Here is a 22,456-nt window from a genome sequence, read left to right as displayed (position 1 = left end):
TGAACAAATACTAATAATCTTAATAAAAAAATAAAATATTTGAAATAAAAAAAATGTTAGTGGCTCTTTAAAACCAGGGAAATTTTGAAAATTGTAGCTTTTGGCTCTTCCGCTTCAAAAGGTTGCCGACCCCTGATCTACATAAATCTTAGTCATTTGGTTTGTCAGCCCTTTTTATGGTTGGCTGCCGGGGTAGAGAGGCGGTCAATCTACTACTTAACTCATCAAGCAATCAATTGCAAATCTGGCCATCGATCGCTGTGGGGCTGCGCCCAGACATCTCTCGAAGTGCACATGCCCTCGAGATGAGTCACCCAGTACTTGTATTGGGTGGCTTCAAATGTACGAGTGGCTAGTTTTCTATTTTCTATTTTTTCAGCGTGACGACACCCACCTAGGAGAAATCTTAAGTGGGAGGTTCCGTCACAAATGCCAGCAAATCAACTCATCATCTCTCAAAGATCAACTACGCAAAACTTCCTCGTCTTTGATACACAATTACCTCGTTATTAACAACTTCATTATCACTTTGATGACACCCATCTAGGAGAAATCTTAAGTGGGAGGCTCCGTCAAATACCATCAACTTGACATCCCTCAAAGACCAACTACTCAAACAACTTTACGATTACTCAACTCTCGTAAAATAAACACTCGTCAGCAGCCTCACTTCGCCCATTTCAACTGCTTGATCAAGCTTTCGACTACTGGACCACTCTCAAATTCTTCTCATCTACAATCCTCGACACAGCAATATCACGAAAACTAAATATTCTTTAACATCATTTCGCCCATTTCAACTATTCGACTACGCAAGAATACTATACGACACAATTTTACTCTCTTTCAAACTACAATGACCAATAATTCAAAGCAACCTACATAAACGATATCTCAACACAATGACACCACCTCAACCATTCTCTCCAAGCTTCACTCCATTCGAACAACTCTACACGAGACTCGCCCTTTCACCAACGGAACATCCCTCATCGATACTCTCAAACTACAACTACCAACCAAGAATCAACCAACACCCAACCAAGATTGTAATACGCGCAAGAAACAAAGATAAGAACTACGAGAAGCGATCTTGTATTGTCCTGTACTCTATGTTATATCAAAGGAACCAAGAAAACGGAAATGAAAACAAGAAATCAGAAGAACACGAAAAATCAAACCAAGAAAACAGAAGGAAAATCAAGAAATTGATATTGTAAAATTGTGTATGCAATACTATGTATTACATGTGTATTTTAACATGCAACCTATCCACACAGCTAGCTCCTGTCTCGAAGGGAGTGAACTGTGTGGAAGGAAATCTATTAAACGCAATTAAAAAAAAAAGGGACATGTATCTAATATAAATAAAGATTAATTTTGAATAGGTTTCAGTGATGATAAATCTCTTGGTCTTTATATGATTTAACGAAATTATTTCGTATGCTTTATCTTTAAGGTATACGTAAATAAAATCGCCTCGTTACGTAACTTAAAGATGGGCCTAACTGTTTGCTAAATAATAAATATTGTAACTATTGCTTAAGAGGCGGAAGGAGATAGTGAGGACGGGACCAAAAGATTGTGTTCGTTACATCAGGCAACTAACAGTGAGCTGAAATCTTGATCAGATTGTAATAAATTAAATTAGTCCAATACACGATCTAATAATGTGATCTTTTTTTTTAGATGTGTGTTGTTTGTATTCCCTTATTTTATTGTCTTTAAATATAATAGAAAATGATATTGTTATGGCTGAACATTACATTGGACATAAACGGTGTAAAGAATAGATATTGTAGAGCGTATAGAAAGTTAAATGAGAGGGGGGGGGGTTAAGAAGAGGCATGGGACATATGAGGTTATGTGTGGGAAGGGTGGGGTGTCAAGACTTGTGAATCCTTTGTATGCTTGGGCTATTTAAGACACTATTTGCATGACTTTTTATGTTCTTTCTGTTATATATATATATATATATATATATATATATATTCACTGGATGTGCATGGTCCTCTGTCATGTAGAGCCGTCTCACACAGCACTCAGCTGCGACCGTGAGACCCAATGGATATCCACTGGAAATAACCTCGATACAGGGGCAGAGCTGTCAAGTCACCAGAGCCCGCAATGAGGGTGGGGGAGGCCCAAGGCCGTTTTAGATTGTACCTCGACATGCGGTTTGAAAGAAAAACTTTTATCCCACAATGTTGCGGATACAAAATAAATTTTAAAAAATAAAGGCATGAAAGACAGACAAACGTTTAAACTACTTCTAATAACCACCCTTCATAAATTCTAGTATTATTTAGACAAGGGAAATATTTTAATAAAAATAAATAAATAAAGGCATGAACGACAATCGTTTAAACCACTTCCAGTGACCTATTAGCTCCCTTCGTAAATTCGAGTATAGTTTGGACAAGGGAAATAATTTAATAGTTACTTAAATAAACATACATATTCAAACAAGAGCGTAAAAAAAAAGTTGCATGTTGATAATTTAAAAAAAACAACAAGACAAATTGTTGTTACACAAATGTTGTTTTTCTATACATTTTGAATATTTAAATTAACGTAGGATGATAGTTACAAACGAAAGACGATATCGCTTTATCAAGATTATCTCAGACACACCGGAACTTAGCATATTTGAATTTAATGCTCAATCCTGTCAGAAAAAAAATAATTTTGGCTCCCTTTGTATGAAGGGACATGTATCAAATATAAATAAAGATTAAATTCGAATAGGCTTCAATGACAAAAATCTCTTGGTCTTTATATGATTAAACGAAATTATTTCGTATGCTTTATCTTTAAGGTATGAGTAAAATAAAATTGCCTCGCTTCGTAACTTATTGATTGAGCTCTTTGCTAAATAATAATTATTGTAACTATTGCTTAAGAGGCGGAGAAGGGAGATAATGAGGACGGGACTAAAAGATTGTGTTGGCTACACCAGGCAACTAACAGTGAGCTGAAATCTTGCTCAGATTGTGATAAATTAGTCCAAAACACGATCTAATAATGTGATCTTTTGTTTTTTTAGATGTGTGTTGTTTGTATTCCCTTATTTTATTGTCTTTAAATATAATAGAAAATGATATTGTTATGGCTGAACATTACATTGTACATAAACGGTGCTAAGAATGGATATTGAAGAGCATATAGAAAGTTAAATGAGAGGGGGTGGGGGGGGGGGGGGGGGGCTTAAGACTTGTGAATCCATTGTATGCTTGGGCTATTTGATACACTTGTTGCATGACTTTTTATGTTCTTTCTGTTATATATTAAATATATATTAAATATATATTAAATATATATATATATATATATATATATATATATATATATATATATATATATATATATATATATGTAGGCTATATATATATAGGCTATATATATATAGGCTATATATATAGACTATGTATAGGCTTTATATAGGCTGTATATAGACTATATATATATATATATATATATATATATATATATATATACATATATATATATATATATACATATATATATATATATATATATATATATATATATATATATATATATATATATATATATATATATATATATATATATATATATATATATATATATATATATAAATGCATAAATCTCCATTACAAAAAATGTATAAAATCAATATGTCACACTCGATTATGTAACTACAATATATCTAATGACTATCTTTCTATTATAGGGAACCATATTACTGGGTAAATGCACATTTGATGAATGAATGCATCGTAAAATCGTTTAATTTGCCATAAAAAGTTGATTTACTTGAAATATGTCTACATTTTTAAGGTTTTTCATTTTAGCGACTGATCTGAAAATGAAGAGGTACAGAAGCTATCTCTGCGCCTCGCCTTCTAGTAAACACTTGAGCCAATCAGCTCTACGAAAATAGATCTTTCTTTGCTGACCACTATCACAGCTTGTATTCTGTCTTTATTCTGTACCTGTGTCTACCCTCTGCGTTGAAATATCACTTTGTGTTAATATTGCTATGTATGTAATGCAGTCCATCCTTGAAATAGCCTACAGAATACAATCTGAGGTTGTATGACAACATTAGGCTATACAATGTTATATGGTTTTTTGAAACTCGTTTCTAGGCCAAGCGCCATGGTAAAATGTAAGGCGATCTAGATCTAACGAGAAACAAATTATGTGATACAACTATTTTTTGTGTTGACTAAAACGATAAACTAAAACGTATTACATAAACGTGTGATGTGATATGTTTTTTAATCAGATAAAATAAGCTTTAATTAAGTGATACGGGCTGATTATTTTCGGGTGAAAGATATCGACTGACATTGACCTAGATTGACGCCGATTGTGTACAAGTTCAATTCAGCGACACCAAAATAGTTGCTGCATCAGAAGGAAGATGAAGGTCCTGTGTGTTGTTGCTGTGTTGGTGGTTTTCGTGGGGTCAGCTGTAACACAGGTAAGTGGTCACTATGTACACACCATTATCTTTTGCGTGGCACTGTTAGGGACAGTTGTTAGAAAATACAACGAGGAAAGAACGTTTTATTCGTAATATTAAAAGAAATCAAAATCAGTCTTACAATAGCCTATTGGCCTACATATAGATACATCATTGTGGATTATATTAGTTACATTTTGTAAATGAGGAGTACTTTTTCAAAACCTGCTAAGTCCACTTTTTGAAAAAAAAAACAACAGTTATTCTTAAAGCCTTCTTAATTAAGTAGCAGTAAAAGTAATATACTAATTTTTGTTGTAAAAGGTATAGTATAAAACACATTTCTTAACATTAGAATATAAAAAATCATAAGGTTAGTTCACAAGTAATAAGTTTTGAAGTCGATTTCCTAAAAGTAACTTATTACATTAAAGTTTTAATGGTATTTGCAGCATTATTTTAGCCGATTCTTCTTCTTCGTTCTTAATTTTAGTGTTGATTCCCTCCAACACATGTAAGTATAAGTGTCAACATAGATCCATTGACTCCGATTTCAGCCTGCTTTTCTGGATTTTCTTCCGTAACTAAGAACAAACTTACAAGGCAGCAGTTTAATTTTGGAATTGTCTCTCCTAGAAGAATGGCTGCCCGAGAGTTTGAACCTGAGACCTTTCGGCTTAGCAACCATGAGCTTTACCGACTCGACCACGCCGACCACCATTCATATCCCACCCTTAATCCTCTAATCTTGTACATCCAGAAATCTCTCTTGTTAGGTAAAAAAAAACAACCATCACATCTACCAATATAAGTCATGTAGGCCTATCGTGAATTAACAAAAATAATGGTACTGTATTGAGTGTTAGAGCTCACGACTGCGAACTCGAAAATCTTAGTTCAAATCCCGGGCTCAAGTCCGTTGGACTTCCCAGAGTCCACCCAGCTCTGATGGGTACCTGACTTACGCCAGAGAAACAAAGCCGGCTGGACATAGTGCTGACCACTTTATCCCATTAGCTGCTTAGAAAATTGAAACCGATGAACTCTACTTCATTTGTCCGATCTTTCTTGGGCACGAACTGAAAAAAAGATGATGATGGTGATCGAATATAAATAAAACTAAAAATATCCTTCATTCTTTTTTTAGAACGTTACAGTAAACTGCGAAAGTGGGAAATATCCTCCTGACCCCAAGTAAGTGTTTTTGAAAAATATAGAAATGTCGTTTATTTACAATTTTTACAGTAAATTAAAAACAATAGCCCAATAACTAGTGTAATTTATAATCCTTGTAGAAAGCTTGGTAAAAACTGACGATACACTTATTAATGAATATAAAAGTAACTTTTAAAATGTGGTTGTTTAAGATTCAGCAGAGGGGGCCCGTGTTGAAAAAACATTTATGAGTTTGATAGTCATACAATTTTTTTAGGGACATCCGTTTTAGCGGATATCTTATAATAAAACAAAAGAAAATTCATTTATGTTATTCAAGTAAAGTAGCTTAAACCATTCGGACCTACAGCCTGTCCTATGGCTAATGAAGTAGAGTTGACGTGTTTCTATGAGCGTGACTTTATAAAAGTGTATTGTTGTTAGTTCTTTACACCGCCGTCTCAATCGATTCTGAAGATTTTGAAGGCGTATTCCTCAAAAAAAAACCAAGGATTTGCACACGCTCAGAAAGCCGCCAAAAACCAAGCAGAGTTTCTTCCAGGCATCCCGAAGAAAGTCTACCGCCCCCCTCCCCCCGAACGAGATGGAATTTATATAGTAAACATATACTTTTACTAGTGTATTCCCACCGGAAAATGTAGACTGCCCCCCCCCCCCGAAAATATCAAGTGCCCCCCCCCTCCCGGAGACAAAAAAGTCTGGAAGAAACACTACGACAGTTTACAGTCAGCGTTTCTTTGTTTCTTTCAGACATTGGTTTCGGTTGTGGGGGGGGGGGGGGGGGGAGGGGGTGAGGGTAGGGGGTACGGAAGGTGGAGGAGGGTGAGCTTGGGGTGCCCCCTCGATGTATTGCCTGAAGTAAACTCCATCTACCATCACTACTTATATCGTTCTTGTTTCACGCCTGATTTAACATGAGCTGGAGCATGTTTAACCTGTCGAACGGATGTCAACAACTATCGTTTATTTGTTCAGGACCAAAGTTGACACCTATGTGATCAATCTTGACCTGTTACCTTCCCAGAGATGGACGGAGCTGGCAAAAGCCAAGGGGCCGCAGGTTTTTATTTCACCACTCATTATACCCTACCAAATGTTTTTGTGCTCTATTTTTGCTGCCGCTGTTTGACTTTAAACACGTCCAAAACAAGATATTGTTTATATAGCAATTCTAATTAATGTACTAGAATGTAGCCTCAATAATGTAAACCCTGAATTATATTACTGCAAATATCTCAATGTTCCTATTCTTCCCCATTTCACGTTATTCGACATTTAAATAAACCACCACCCCTCACATTATATAACATTACTCACAGTACCAGTGCCACTGACTTATTTTGTTAGCTACTATACTAGTGTGTGTTTTATGCAAATGCTCTACGTCAGCATTTCTTACAGTGGCGTCACTAGGTTGGCTGTCACCCGGTGCAGTAACTGAGGGTGTCAACACACTGAGGGTGGCAACACACTGAGGGTGTCAACACACTGAGGGTGGCAACACACTGAGGGTGTCAACACATAAGGGGTGTCAACACACTGAGGGTGTCAACACATAAGGGGTGTCAACACACTGAGGGTGTCAACACATAAGGGGTGTCAACACACTGAGGGTGTCAACACACTGAGGGTGTCAACACACTGAGGGTGGCAACACACTGAGGGTGTCAACACACTGAGGGTGGCAACACACTGAGGGCGGCAACACACTGAGGGTGGCAACACACTGAGGGTGGCAACACACTGAGGGTGGCAACACACTGAGGGTGGCAACACACTGAGGGTGGCAACACACTGAGGGTGGCAACACACTGAGGGTGGCAACACATAAGGGGTGTCAACACATTGAGGGTGTCAACACATAAGGGGTGTCAACACACTGAGGGTGTCAACACATAAGGGGTGTCAACACACTGAGGGTGTCAACACACTGAGGGTGGCAACACACTGAGGGTGTCAACACATAAGGGGTGTCAACACACTGAGGGTGTCAACACATAAGGGGTGTCAACACACTGAGGGTGTCAACACATAAGGGGTGTCAACACACTGAGGGTGTCAACACACTGAGGGTGTCAACACACTGAGGGTGGCAACACACTGAGGGTGGCAACACACTGAGGGTGGCAACACACTGAGGGTGGCAACACACTGAGGGTGGCAACACACTGAGTGTGTCAACACACTGAGGGTGGCAACACACTGAGGGTGGCAACACACTGAGGGTGGCAACACACTGAGGGTGTCAACACACTGAGGGTGGCAACACACTGAGGGTGTCAACACACTGAGTGTGGCAACACACTGAGGGTGTCAACACACTGAGGGTGTCAACACACTGAGGGTGTCAACACACTGAGGGTGTCAACACACCCTATCCAACACAGTCGCATTTCCTGTTTGATGTCACCCCTCTCAACCTACTGTTTATTATTCTCTTTGGATAACGCTTTATTTTTTTTAGGAAATGTTAAGATTTTTAAAAATCGGTGTCACCCTAAAAGTGGTATTACCCGGTGCGAATCTCACCCACCCCACTCGACCCGCTTTGTAACTCCACTGCTAACAACAATGCAAGAACTACCCCCCCCCCCCTCATGAAATTATAAATAAATAACTTTCAATCTGTATACAACTAATTTTACAATTTTTTTAAATAGATGAAATACCTCGTTGATGGATTTAAAGATTTTTTGATTGATTTTGGATCGATCGGCCGAGACATCGTCAATATCCTTGAGTCAAAAGGTGTAAGTATAAAAAAAGAATATATCAAAATTACCGTAAACTGTCATTTTGAATTTTTAAATGTTCATGATTCACAAAAAGTAGAACAATCAGCAATGTAGGCCAATTGAATTAGTTATTCATGCTGTGAATAAAAAAAAAACGAAACAAAACAAAACAACAACAGTTGAAAAGTTTCTCTCGATTAATAAAATTTATTTTCTCCCATACAACGCAAAAGTAAAACTTTTTAAACCTAAAGTATAATTGCCAATCACCGAAATAAAACAAAATTTTTGGAACCCCCCCCCCCCCCCCTCCCACACACAAATTTACAGTGCAAGTTTACTTATCGAACAGGGTGATTTAGATGTAACTTTACCAGACCCTTTTGCTGAGGAAATTAAAGGAATTGCTCTAGCTGCGAACATGAACCTTGGTGAGTATATTGTAGACTTTTGTTTTGAATACACCTTTTAAAACGAGGCAGAATATGTAGAGGGAATCAAATGTTAAACTTTGCATCTTATAGTTATAACGATTATGTACAAGCCAGGAGGTTACAATCCGCCCAAGTACCGTAAAAATTAAAGCGTCTTAGGTTAAGTTTCAGGTATTGGCTTTATGTTTACTATAAATTGAAAAATTGAAAAACGCCATTTCTATGAGATATTCCTGCCTAGGCCACTGCGCTTGTCCACTACTACACGTTGAATCAGTCGAACAGTTCGAATCATCGAAGTGTTCACGTATCATATAATCAAGCCGTATTTACATTTGTATTTTGTGATTGGTTCTGTAAACTTCAGTAGGCCTACTGTCTAGATGTATTAAAATAATCGATGACATCATTGTTCAACAGGAGAGATAATATTGTACAATTTGTTCTACGAGTTCTCTGCTCTTTGCACTTCTATTGTGACCGAAGACCCTTCAGGTACTTCTTTTCTTTTTCTTTTTTTTTCATTTGTACTTATTAATTTTCTTCTTTAAAAACTTTTATATTTCTTTTTACATAAAACATTTCATCAACCTTTTGGTGTTATTATTTTGATTATTGAACAGGGACACTTTATCATGCGAGAAATTTGGACTTTGGGATTTTCTTCGGGTAAGGACGTATTTTTTGTTTAGCAAAACAAGTACTTCGTAATAATAATAATGATCATAGAAATTAATTTTTTAAACTTATGTTCTTATTTTAGTTGGGATACGCAAAACAAATCGTGGGTTGTGACTGAGAGATTACGTCCCTTGATAATTAACTTGGACTGGCAAAAGGGAGGGAAGACCGTCTTTAAGTCTGTCAATTTTGCCGGCTACACGGGTGTTCTAACAGCCGTCAAACCGGTAAGTCGCAAAAAAATGTGTTAATTTTTCTTGCATCATTAAAGTTTTTTTTGCACCTTTTCGTGTATTTCTTCAAAATAATTGAAGTATATTTATTATTATTTTTAAAATAATTAAAATTCTTATTAGTATTGAATTACGATTGCTATAAAAGAAATGTTTGTATTGTACTAACTCAGCATTCTGTTTTTGATAATTTTGGTTGATAATTACAAGAAATGTTACTAAAACAAAATTTACAACTTTTTTTGTGTGTTAGAAACTATTTACCCTGTCAATTAACGAGCGTGCAAGTTCAGAAAGTGGAATAGTTGGTATGTACTTTTCTAAATTTTGATAAAAGCTATTTTCATTTTATCCAGAGTTCCCGATTTCTGTTTACGGTTTGAGGCGAAGGGAAGTTTGAAACCATTCCAATTCGAGTTCACTGCATCATATCACTTAGGGGGAGGGGGGGGGGGGAAGGGAATATCTGAGGGAGTAGAAGAGGGAAAGACGACGACACTTAAAATTTCCTTGGGCACGGGGTACACTGGCTTAAGTAGATATTTTCTATATGCATGTTATATATCTTCTTCTTCTTCTGGGGGAGGGGTGTGGAAGTCGCCGTGGTCGTGCCCAGACGTAATGGAGGAGGGAACGCAGTGGCGTAGGCAAGGGGTGGGGGGGGGGGGGCTAGGGGGGGTTATAACCCCTCCCATGGACCTCTATATATACATAGGATTGTATACATATGGAAAAATGTTTGAACCCCTCCCATGATCAATTCCTGGATACGCCACTGAGGGAACGTATCCCTCGGAGAGATGCTTGAAAGTAACTTAAAAAAAAACAGTCCTTCAGTAGGATCATACACAATTTATGACTCTGTTAATTCATCAGGTATCTTAAAATGGATTCTGGGATACCGGAACGAAACTTGGCTGGGGTTCTTGACCAGGAGGGTCATGGAGAACGCCACAAGCTACGGACAAGCCAAGGTGATGCTGGAGGACACCGTTATGTTGGCGTCTGCTTACTTCATCCTAGGGGGGAATCAGTCTGGAGAGGTAAACGAAGATGCTTTACGTTTTTTCTTTTTTGTTTTTTTAGTAATCTTTCATACTTCTCCCAGAAAGTACAACTATGTCTTAAGAATGGGTTACTAAAAATATCTCGGAGTATGTATGAGCGACCAACGGGGTTATTTCTAAATAAAGAACGTTTATATATATATATATTAGTTATATATTAGGATTTTTAAATAACTAATAGAAATAAAGGAAAAGTTCTTATACTTATAATAACCAACTTTGATTACAAATTTTAAAAAGTGAGTCGATATAAAAGTCTAAAACATAATTATCGCCATATTTAATAGTCTCCGTTCGTTTTTAATTAAATATTTATAGTTTGCTATAAACCCCTATCCGTATCTAGCGATCTGAATTCCTAACAAAATCGATCTGCCCAGTTATAGGGCTGGTAAGTAGGTCACCACCCAGTACTATGGCTCATGCAGGTTTTATTGAGCCGTAGTAATTTATCAGTATAAAACATTAAGATTTGGGACAGTAGGGCCATTCGAATAGGGCTATATAAATAACTTAACAGCTCTTTTTAATAAACCGAAAATAGAGTTAAGCACCACTTTCGGATGTAGGAAATATCTAAAAAAAAGTAATAAATTCCTACGTATATGTCCACCTACGTGAATCATGACTCAAATCATTGGTTTTAGAGAAGCGGGGTAGAAAATACGACTTTATTTTACCGAAGTCCGCTTAAAAGTAGAAAAAGTCAAATAAATAAAAAAAAAAATAAATAAATAAATAAATAAATAAATAAATAAATAAATAAATATATATATATATATATATATATATATATATATATATATATATATATATATATATATATATATATATATATATATATATAATTTTATTCACATAGCAAAGACGGTACTCACATTATTGTGCTCACATACATACCCACCTACAAACAGACACTATTGCAAAACTGGTGTTTTCTAACCCAGAAAGTTATAAATCGTCGAGATAATAATATATGAAAAACTTTTTTTTTTGGTTTTTACACCGTACACGAAAAAGCAAATATTAGAATTTTCCAAGGGAGGTGACAAATAGCAGATTTCCTATACGTCATTTTATAATAAACAGAGAAGCTTTTTAAACTGTGTTAAAAATAAAGCTCATAAATTATTATTACATAAAATATAAATATTTATATCGTCTATATTCTGTTCATTTTACAAATGAATTATTGCTTATGAACTTTTTATTTGTTTGTAATTTAAGTACAAAACCATTAATTTTATTAAATACATTTAGTTTTACAAAAGAGAAAATAACTAATTTATATAATTTTTCCGTTTTATTGCGTGAGTGTTTTTTCTGTTGCTTATCAACTCCCCATTAAAAATTATATGTCATGGAAAGTTTTGGAATGATAGATCAGTATGTGTATTACAGAGACCCTACTCCCACGGTCGTTTCTATTTCTGTCCATGGGTGGCTATAATGTGAACTTTTGACTCCGCAGCTAAGGACTGAGCACAGTAAACTAAGCAGTCAAGAGAAACCTAGTTTGCGCACCTTATTTTAGTCTAGTTCTTATGCCATTTTATTTTCTACCTTTGATTATTATATGCAATTGATTTTCATGTCTTTGATGCTGTGTAAAATCTTTCAAATAAATTATTATTACTGATTTAAATGTTTAAAACAATTGAATTAATAATAAAAAAAATAAAATAAAAAAAAAACTGTTTGGGGACTGTATAGATATAGATGTTAGAAAGGGAAGAGTGTTTGCTTTGATGTGTCTCATTGTAATAATATAACTTTTCCGATTGCTTAAAACTTGTATCATTTTAATTCTATATAATCCCAAAGTTATTTCAGCTCTACTTAAAAACCCAAATTCCACCCCCCCCCCCCGTCCCCTCAGCCCACCACGCCGTGGAAAAAAAATCCACTGAATCATCATTTAATTACACATTAGCATTTTCAGTTTCAGGTTGTTTTTTTTTTATATTTTTTTTTTATATTTAGACGCTTTGTATTAGATCTATGTATAAGTAAACCATCTTAAATGAATGAAAGTAGGCTACAAGTAAGAAAGAAATATTACTATTGTAAATCTGCATCAGTCCTCACAAGCCGGTGATGAAAACTGTAATACTAAATCGAACACACACAACTGACGCTGTAAATTACATGTCTGAGGCAAAAAAAAAAAAAAAGAAAAAAAAAAAAAAAGAAAAATCAACTCCTCTGCACATAATTAGTACTAGTTGTCCAATGTAATACTAAACGTAATGCGAAAAACAATTTAAGTACAAAAAAACGCAGCCGACCTTAATTTAATCCTCACTTCTTCAAAACCCCATAAAAACCCTTAATGGTTAAAAAGTATAAGTTACCCCTTTTTGTTGTCAGTCCCTAGTTCCGTTTTTAATCTAACGAGCCGACCCGCGGCGAATCATACGTCGATATTTAGTTGTTTTATTTTCTACTTTTCAGTAATTCATAATTTGAATGCTGCCACTGAAAATATTTGCTTTAAAACACTAAAACCCTCCTTTTCCCCAACCCCTAGCCCCCCCCCCCCCTTCTCCGTGAAAGCAGCCTCCTCTTAGTTACCTCCCCTAAGTTTAAAATAGTTTCAAAGTAAATTATATGCCCCTAATAGCCGTCACTAAACCCGTCTCTATGATTGTAAACATTTAGCGTGAACCACAGCTCACCAGACCATGTGGGGATGGGGGTGGTTGGGATATGCTTAGAGAGGAAGAGAGCCGGCTGCTAGGCGCGCTTACAGCTTGGTGTTTTCTATGATCTCCAAGAAGAGGGTTATATATATATATATATATATATATATATATATATATATATATATATATATATATATATATATATATATATATATATATATATATATATATATATATTTATATTTATTTATATGTTTTTCCAGGGCTGTGTGATCACCAGGGCTAGCAACAAAAACCTGGACACCTGGACCATGAGGAACGCCTCTGGGTGGTACGTGTTAGAGACCAACTACGACCACTGGAAGACGCCCCTGGTCGTTGATGACCGGCGTGACGCCGCCCACAAGTGTATGGACAAGACTGGCCAGGCCGTGAGTTGAATAGTTGGGCAAACGTATTTATTTGTCAGGGGCAGAGTTTCTTCCAGGCATCTCTTCGAGAGGGGGGGAGGAGGGGTAGAGGGGGCGGGGGGCATCCCGAAGAACGCCTACCAATCCCCCCAACCCTAACGAAATAGTATTTATTTAGAAAATACATACTTTTCCAAGTGTCAGCCTTCCCCCCTTCCCGGAAATATTAGTCCCCTACCCCCCCCCCCCCCCCGAAAATTTCAAGTGCTCCCCCCCCCTCCCCGGAGAAAAAAGCCTGGAAGAAACACTGTGAAGAGGTGTCTTAATTGGTGGCTGAGTTTAACAGTGTATGAATATGTCTTGTAAGGCCGTGTGTAGGATAGTTTGAACAAAAGTGTTTGTAAGGGGAGTGCTTTCCCTTTCTTCTCATCTCGCTGTTCTTATTTGTAACACTGAAGGTGATTTTCTCGAAGAAAATATATTTTTACGATCAAATATGTTATTCGACATTAGGCTCATTGACTCCGACTTCAGTCTGCTTTTGTTTTTCTTGAATTTGCTTCCAACGCTTTTGTCCACTCAAGGACAATCTGCAATGCAACAGTTGTTTGAATTGGGAGCTTTCTATTTCTCTCCCAGATGGGGGGCTGTCCCCAAATAACGAACCTCTTCTGACAGAATGTGCCGAACTTTGGACTTTCGGAGTTAGCAATCATACACAATAGGGCTGGTAAGTAGGTCACCAACCAGTTCTATGGCTCATGCAGGTTTTATTGAGCCGTAGAACTGGTTGGTGACCCACTTACCAGCCCTATTCCGCCCACGCCGTCTCCTGTGGGTGTCTGATTCACTGTCTAAATGAAACAGCTTTTTAAAAATCAAGGTTTATCTTGGGAAAATATGGCAAGTTTCCAATTGATTGTTTGTAAAATATGGCAAGTTTGCCATTGACTGTTCTAATGTTGTTTTCAGGGTATTGGATTTTCTGGACTATTCAACGTTCTTTCAACTCAACCAGTCTTAAACAAGGTAATTTAAATTATAATAATTTTTTTCAGATATACTTAATACGGTGGAAAGGTAGTGCTTATTTTGGCGAGCATTAGAGAAAATACGCAACGTGTCTCACATATGATTATGATTTATCATAATGATATTTATCATATGATTTATCATATATTTATCATATGATTTATCACCTTCCGGTGGAGAGGAAATAAACACATGATATGAGAGGATATAAGGATTATAAGCGAGAAAGTATTTCATCTACCAATGATGAAATTTTCTGAAGAAAAACAAAAACACCAATACATAAATTATAGATCTGAACGTCAAAATATACAATTTATATTAATTCAGTTAAAAAAATTTAATTTTTGTTCTGAAAAAAATCATTGATATTATTTTCTTAGAAGATGTGGTAAAAAATATATTATTGGCATTTGCACTAATAAAAAACAAACTTTCAAACACACACAATTAAGACAGGTTTTTAACTTTAAAAAAATATTTAAAAAATAACAATATACTAAATGAAACAAACCTCTTTTTAAAATTCTAAAAATAGCATCTCCGTTCAAATATTCTTAAATACGTATGCCTATAAATGAAAGCTAAATAAATATAACGGTCTGATATGAGATGATCTAATCACGTTGCTTATTTCCTCTATAATTGGCGGATTTAAGCACTTCCCAGAGGAGAGACTTATTTTATAAAAAGAAAATTACGTTGATAAAGAAGAATAGAAGAAATTGAAAAACTCAGTATTATTTTTGAATAATTATTATGTTATTATCCATGGCTCTAATCAACGAATAAAATAGTTAAAAGAAATAAATATACAACGACTGTAATTTTTAATATAATACGGATAGTTCCACATAATCTTTTACATTTTGAGTCTAATTCTGATACCAGCTAAAGTGAAATCGGCTGTATAAGCTATTTAAAATGTAAAACTTTTCCCCAGGGAACAACTTACACAGCACTGATGCAAGTGAGTAGCGGAAGTCTAGAGACGTACATCCAAAACTGTCCTGACCCTTGCGCACCGTGGTGACCTTTGACACCAACATGGCGATGTGCATAGACTTGTCATAAAATAAACGTGATTGCTGATAACCAGCGAAATATTTTGTCTTTATTGAGCACCTTCGAAATAAACGCATTAAATTTAATGTTTCTTTTTAAAAAATTAGCATCTGACAATGAGCTGAGGATTAAATGTCAATTATGATCAGTGTTTCTTCCAGACTGTTTTCTCCGGGGATGCACTTGATATTTATTTTTGGGGGGGGGGGGGGGGGCGGTTAACATTTTCCGAGGGCGGGGGGCGGACACTGGTAAAACTATGTTTTCCGAAAAGGCGTCATTTTTAAGATAATCAGTCATTTTAGAAATAAAAATTGCAATCTCAGATTGATGGGTAAGATGACGTTGGACTTTGATTTATAGAGTAGACGGTGGGGTCTAAAATTTTGTGAAGACGAGGGAAGGGCTTAAATAACGGGTTCGCTTACAGTAGATCAGAAAAAACAAAGTTTTTTGTTTTCCTGATTGTGTTAGTTTATATTGCACTTACACGTTTTAATGCTAAAGTAATTTGGATGTAAACAAGATAATGTATTTATTGAAACTCATCTGTACGGTGTAACGTTAAGAATAATATTGTATTATAAACAGTAATAAATATCAAATGTCACTCCAACTTCTGTTTAACTGTCCGCTGTTTAAAGAAACATCTGCAGATAAACCACGCAATGAGGACAATAACGATGACGAGAATAGACAGAGCAGCGTCTACAAAAGCGATCACATCAAGAAGGAGAAATTGATACAACGGCATTTCCTGTCCCGATGACCTCATGTAGTCTCCGCCATACTTCATCACGTGATCGATCCAGTAAGCGGCTTCTTAAGATGGAATTTTGTGAAGTTCCTTGAATAACTTGGACGCCTTCTTGATGTTTCTTTTGTATTTGCTGTCATACGCAAGTTCTTGTATAATGTTGCTGAGTTCTTCCGCAGATATACTTCTAATGTCTTTTTGTAAGCCGTAACCCTTGACAACGATTCTTATAGAGTTGTAAAACTGGTCGCCAAACAGAGGTAAGCAGAGGATAGGCACGGCATGATATAATGCCTCGTACTGGCCGTTTTTCCACAATGAGATACGAAGACTTTGGTCTTGGTATGGCCGAGTAGATCATTCTGAGGTATCCACTCTGACGTCAGAATTCGTTTCGGAGCAGGCGAGGTTATGCTGACTCTCCAAATGACGTTAAATTCAAGGTTTTCAAAAGCAGACGTCAATTTAGCTAAAATATGTTCAGGAAATGGAAGCTCGTTGCTACCAAAAGAAACGAGGACTATGCCGTTAGCTGATTCGTCAACAAACTTTTTGAACACACCAATCAAAGGCCTCGGCTCACAGACAGAAGATCCACCAATCAGCTTAGTGTTGGGTAACATCGGCCTGGGGTAATCTAAAATGTGATCAAGCTCGGCAATAAAAATTTCAGCTTTTAATATAATATCACTAATCGTCGTGTAGGGTTTTTCTGGTGCTATCCTACTCACAATGTCACGATCAGAGAAGATGTCGTAGCTCAGGTCTAAAACAGTGAGAAGCGTAGAGGTCAACCTATCATAGAAGCCCATGTAATTGGAAACCCTGTCTGCCACGCGTGGCTCCACGGCAGGACTAAACGGCACTCTGTGAGTCACCAAGTCGTGCACGGTACCAACTACAGCAAACGGAACGTCCAATTTGTACGGAATAACAAAAATATTTCGAATAAACTGATGCTTATCAATAACCAGAAACTCTGGTTTAAGGATTTTTATGTTGTTCATAAACTTTTCATCGGCTAAAACTTTGTTAATGAAATTTCGACACGATCTCGCTGTTGTTAAATGCTGACTCAACGATGTCTCTTTCCCTTCCCAAAAGTCACTAAATATTTTCGTATCTTCAAAAATCTGTTTCTCGATGTTGCCCAGTGTTTCCCCAAACGTTACGATCTTGATGTCTTTAAACTTGACCAGGCTGGAGTTGCTCAGGTACTCTGGCATAAACATCCACACCTCGTGACCTAGGTCGATCAGAGCCTGACCTATGTTGGCGTTGTAGATGAAATAACTTTTGGTGATGCCGGGCAACATGACGACCCTCTTGCCCGCGGCTTGTGTGAGGAGGATGACAGCACTCAGGTACAATGACGCGATTGTCAAGGCTGACATGATTTGAAATTTTGGATTGTACTGGATTGAAATCTGAAAACAAAATATTTTAAAATAAAGTTACGGATGAGCATGTCTTATTTTCACATTGTTTTATCTCGTTCTTGTTTAGAGAAATGCTTGTTAAATGATTTTACATACAGTTTTGTTCTTAGAAGAAGAAACTTTTAAGAAAGATTAAATTAAGTTTTACTACATGAAACTTTTAACGAAACTTACATTTAAGACGTTACATTTTTTTTTTTTGTAAACAACCAGTACACTATCAAATCCATGTATTTATTTTGTTGTTACTTTAAATAATATTATTTTATTAACTTCGGACATTTGTTTTTAAAAATCTCTTACGAATAGAATCAAGTTTCGTTGATATTTACATTTGCCTGTAAAGCTATTTTATAACCTGCATAAATATTTTTTTTTCTACTTACAAAGTTAACGCTGCGTTAGGTGGACTGCGAACTTTCGACACTAAAGCACTTCCTACTGAATCAATTAAAATTTAATTAGCCGATAAACCGTTATATTGAGAGCAGTCTGTGAGCAGCTGGCTACATAGGCGTGGCGAGGGCGTGGCGGGGGGGGGGGGGGGGTGCGGATCGCACCTGGTGACACCATTTAGGGGGAGGGTGACACCAAGGCAAAAAAATCGCAAAATGTACTAAGAAAAATGCTTTTCGCCAGTTCCATTAATGATTAACTAAAGTTATATAGTCTTTTTCAGTACAAATCGACAATTATTACAACGTGCTAACTATAGAGAAAACAATGTTACATCCAACTTTATTATCAACAGACTATAGATAAACATCGTTACTATCAGTTCTGCAGTGATTAACGTTTATACACATACATACATAATACACACACACACACACACACACACACATATATATATATATATATATATATATATATATATATATATATATATATATATATATATATATATACTTTGTTTCATGTGGTTGGTGGGGTGGGGGGTTGACACCACGAAGTGCCGCACCGGGTGACACCCGACCTAGCGACGCCACTGGCTGGCTAGATATAATTCCACGCACCAGATGTTTTCGCGAGAAAACATTACCATTGGTCAGGAATTGGTAGTGTGTTACCGAAGAGTTTTCCCTTCCGGTGCATAGGGCACAGTTGGTGTAGTTAATTTAATACAGTTAGAGGAAGAAACGAGATTTGCTGTAAATAGAAATAAAACACGAGCAATATCTAGCCAAATAAATTTAAAACTCAGTTCGACCTTTTTGAATAGAAACTATCATCACTAGTTATCCTGATCTGATGGGGAAAACAGAAGTTGGGTTTGATACGTACCGTGATAAAGGACATCTAGCTATGATGGATACCTGGCTAAAAATGGGAACATCTAGCTGTGATGGGTAACTGGACAAAAGTAGGAACATCTAGCTATGATGGGTAACTAGCTAAAGTTATGAACATTTAGCTGTGATGGGTACCATGGCTAAAGCTGGCTGCCTTGCTTAAGTTTGAGTTAAATTATTAAATCCTGCTTATCGTGGTATTTTACTGGGGATTATTTTTAGAGACGGTAAAACAGTCGCTGAATACGGTAAATTCAAACAAACATTTAGCCTTTACATTAGGGATGCAGTTATAGATATGTTATCGATGAAGAAAAAATTAGGTTAATCAGATGAGTGTGCGTATGTTATTCTAAAAGGTAAACCAAAATGATATAAACTTAAATTAGAAGCTATTTAAAATGACAAATTTATATAAATTTGGCCTATGTTTCACCTTTTAGTTTCCACCTGTTGTCCAATTAGGATGATGATATCATTTAATCAAGTGACCTGATCAAATATCATTTTGAAATTCATTGCTGGTTTTAAATTATTACTGGACCACCCATTATCATTTGAGTAACTGTGAGTTTAAGGGGCCATTAATATATATAGCGTCACTTTTTTTTGACGATTTCTATCTACACCCCCCCCCCCTTCTCCCTTCCCCCCACCCCCACTGTCACACAGCGTCACAAAAGTTCAGACCCCCACATATGAAAAGACATAACACCTCAGCCAACATGTTTTTTTGTCTATTAAGAACATCGATTTTGGCTGAGCATGGTGCTAACCACACTATCCCTACATATGCTGACGTCACTCAAATAGGTGAACTCTACCTGCCCCGTGTCCCGCCAGGTCCGAAAGGCAAGCTTACCATACACATCGATAAAGAAGTCACGCGTCAGCTTACATGTTTTTGTCTTTTAGCACGTCGATTTATTTCTTTAATATTGTCTAAGCTCTGACCTTATGTGAATTAAGCTCCCTGTGTCTGTGTTCATTTTCATTTTTTAACTTGACCTGTACTTCTAGATTCTTTTTCGATTGTCTTTTTTTACTACTACGTTGGCAAGGTTGAAACAAATAGTGCACCAAATATTGACCCCTTAACCTTCCATTTCCAGACCGTCAACATTTTTATTAGGGTGTCCACAGATAGAATGAACGTCCGCACTATCTGCACGCGTGGGCGTCACTGCTTTCCTTTAGGCACACAACACGTGGTTAAAAAAAAGAGGATTCTTCACCAATCCACGTCTTTCTTTTTACTCGTGGATTGAATTCTTACCAGTATTTTCAGTGGTAAGTTTAGTCTCTTCTTCAGGTTGGTCTGTTTCTTCCCGTTGTATTATTTTTACACTTTCTATTATATTTTCGTCTGTCTGTAGGGGCCTACTCCTTGTAAAACATCTTGGAGTAGCTGAGATGTTGTGAGACCCACTTTAGCTTTGCAACCAATGAGATCTTCAACATGTGTTCTTTGAATTCCACAATGTAATGCCCTGCTTTTCATAAGCTTCACGAATCTTATTTCCTTGCTCCAGCGGTCAGTTTTGTTTTTGGATCCATGTACACAGCATATTTTCGATGTCTTGCTTAGCTCTTTCGACACATCCAAGCTTATGTAGTGGCACCGCTTCCCATGTACAATGTTCAAAATGGGACGGTATTCCTTCATACTGCTGACCACTTTATTCTGCCTGCCACTCCAAACACGGTAAATATGTTTATCAAGTTGTAAGCTACTTCTTCCGCTCTCTTTGTTTTGAGATGCATGAGAACCACAAACTTGATGAGATGATTCCGTTTTAAGGGTGGAACTGAAAGTCGATTAGATTCACTTGGAAGCTCGAATCGAAATGAGAAAATACCAAATTCTTCACTACAATGTCTTTCTTAACACCTTTTTGCATCTTCTAGCGTGGCTTACAAAGGTGAAGATAAAGTTTAATATTATGACGCCCAATCTGTATGTGAACGACTGTAGCCTGTCTGTATTTGCCTAGTTAACTCGTGAGAGAGAGAGAGAGAGAGAGAGCTCTGGTTTATCAGTGTTTTAAATGAAATGGAATTTTTATAGAAAATATATACTTTTAACAGTGTCCGCCCCCCCCCCCCCCCCCCCCCGACATTTTAGTCCGCCTCCCCAAAAATTTCAAGTCCCCCCCCCCCTTTCACCCCCGGAGAAATAAAGTCTGGAAGAAACACTGTATGAGACCTTTTATTATTTCTAAAATAATGTGGAGAGCATAAAATTTACTGTATTATGTTAAATTTGGCTGAGAAAATACCCCACAGCAGCAACACTCCAATCGATAGAACAGCGAGCAAACTTTAATAAACAATCTTTTTGTTTTCCTTTCACGGAGATGCTAAACATTAGATTATTGTTCTCCTTATTTTTGTTTTCAGTGACAACAGAAATTTTGAAAATACCCCGCACTTTAATAGGCGATTAAAGTACACAGACAAAACAAACCGCAAACATTTTTATAGCCGTGCCGGATGTTGTCTAAAGTGTTGATGGTCCACGCAAGACGCTGAAAGAGATACGCTTCAGATAAAGACTAATTCCGTTTCAGTACAATGACTTTTCGTAAAGGGTAGTTGAATAGGTCAGAGCGACAGACTTACAAGCCCAGTGAATTCCCTCGCAGTTGATGTTGAGGATATTTTCGGCTGAGCGCTTCACATGTACTTTAAGGGTTCCTCACGCGTCCCCTTTTAAATAGTTATAAGACGAAAGACAGAGGCGTGCGGTGTGATTTCCGACCAAGGACCAGCTAATACTAATTGCAATAGGGCCGGTAAGTAGGTCACCAACCAGTTCTATGGCTCATGCAGATTTTATTGAGCCGTAGAAGTGGTTGGTGACCTACCTACTCTGGCTCAAAATTCGTAATCTCGTTAGACAGGGAGAGATATACATTTTCAAACTAAATTAATAGTCGATACATGATTCCCATTTTCTTCTTCTTTTTCTTCGTTCTTAATTATTAGTGTTGAAGGGGATCGAGATTTATCTGCCAGTGAGTTTGAACTCGAGACT

General features: G+C 36.8%; 2 protein-coding genes across 2 annotated transcripts; one reads left to right on the top strand and one right to left on the bottom strand.

Annotated features, from left to right (window-relative positions):
* Positions 1 to 4,335: 4,335 nt before the first annotated feature.
* LOC131939671 (acid ceramidase) lies at positions 4,336 to 15,964 on the top strand. Its single transcript, XM_059298130.1, has 13 exons — positions 4,336 to 4,471; positions 5,601 to 5,647; positions 6,605 to 6,689; positions 8,290 to 8,379; positions 8,717 to 8,795; positions 9,219 to 9,293; positions 9,422 to 9,467; positions 9,562 to 9,706; positions 9,966 to 10,020; positions 10,589 to 10,755; positions 13,688 to 13,855; positions 14,807 to 14,863; positions 15,810 to 15,964. The coding sequence occupies exons 1-13, from the start codon at positions 4,412 to 4,414 to the stop codon at positions 15,897 to 15,899; spliced, it is 1,164 nt and encodes a 387-aa protein (XP_059154113.1). The 5' UTR covers positions 4,336 to 4,411; the 3' UTR covers positions 15,900 to 15,964.
* A 951-nt stretch (positions 15,965 to 16,915) lies between these two features.
* Positions 16,916 to 18,082, bottom strand: LOC131939680 (UDP-glucuronosyltransferase 1A9-like). Its single transcript, XM_059298138.1, has one exon. The coding sequence runs from the start codon at positions 18,080 to 18,082 to the stop codon at positions 16,916 to 16,918; it is 1,167 nt and encodes a 388-aa protein (XP_059154121.1).
* Between the last annotated feature and the right edge of the window lie 4,374 nt (positions 18,083 to 22,456).

Source organism: Physella acuta, unplaced genomic scaffold, assembly GCF_028476545.2.
Source record: "Physella acuta isolate Inbredline_101_S28 unplaced genomic scaffold, ASM2847654v3 ptg000289l, whole genome shotgun sequence".
Lineage (NCBI taxonomy): Eukaryota > Metazoa > Mollusca > Gastropoda > Physidae > Physella > Physella acuta.
Note: the sequence above shows the minus strand (reverse complement) of the source record. Positions and strands in the feature narration are given on the sequence as shown.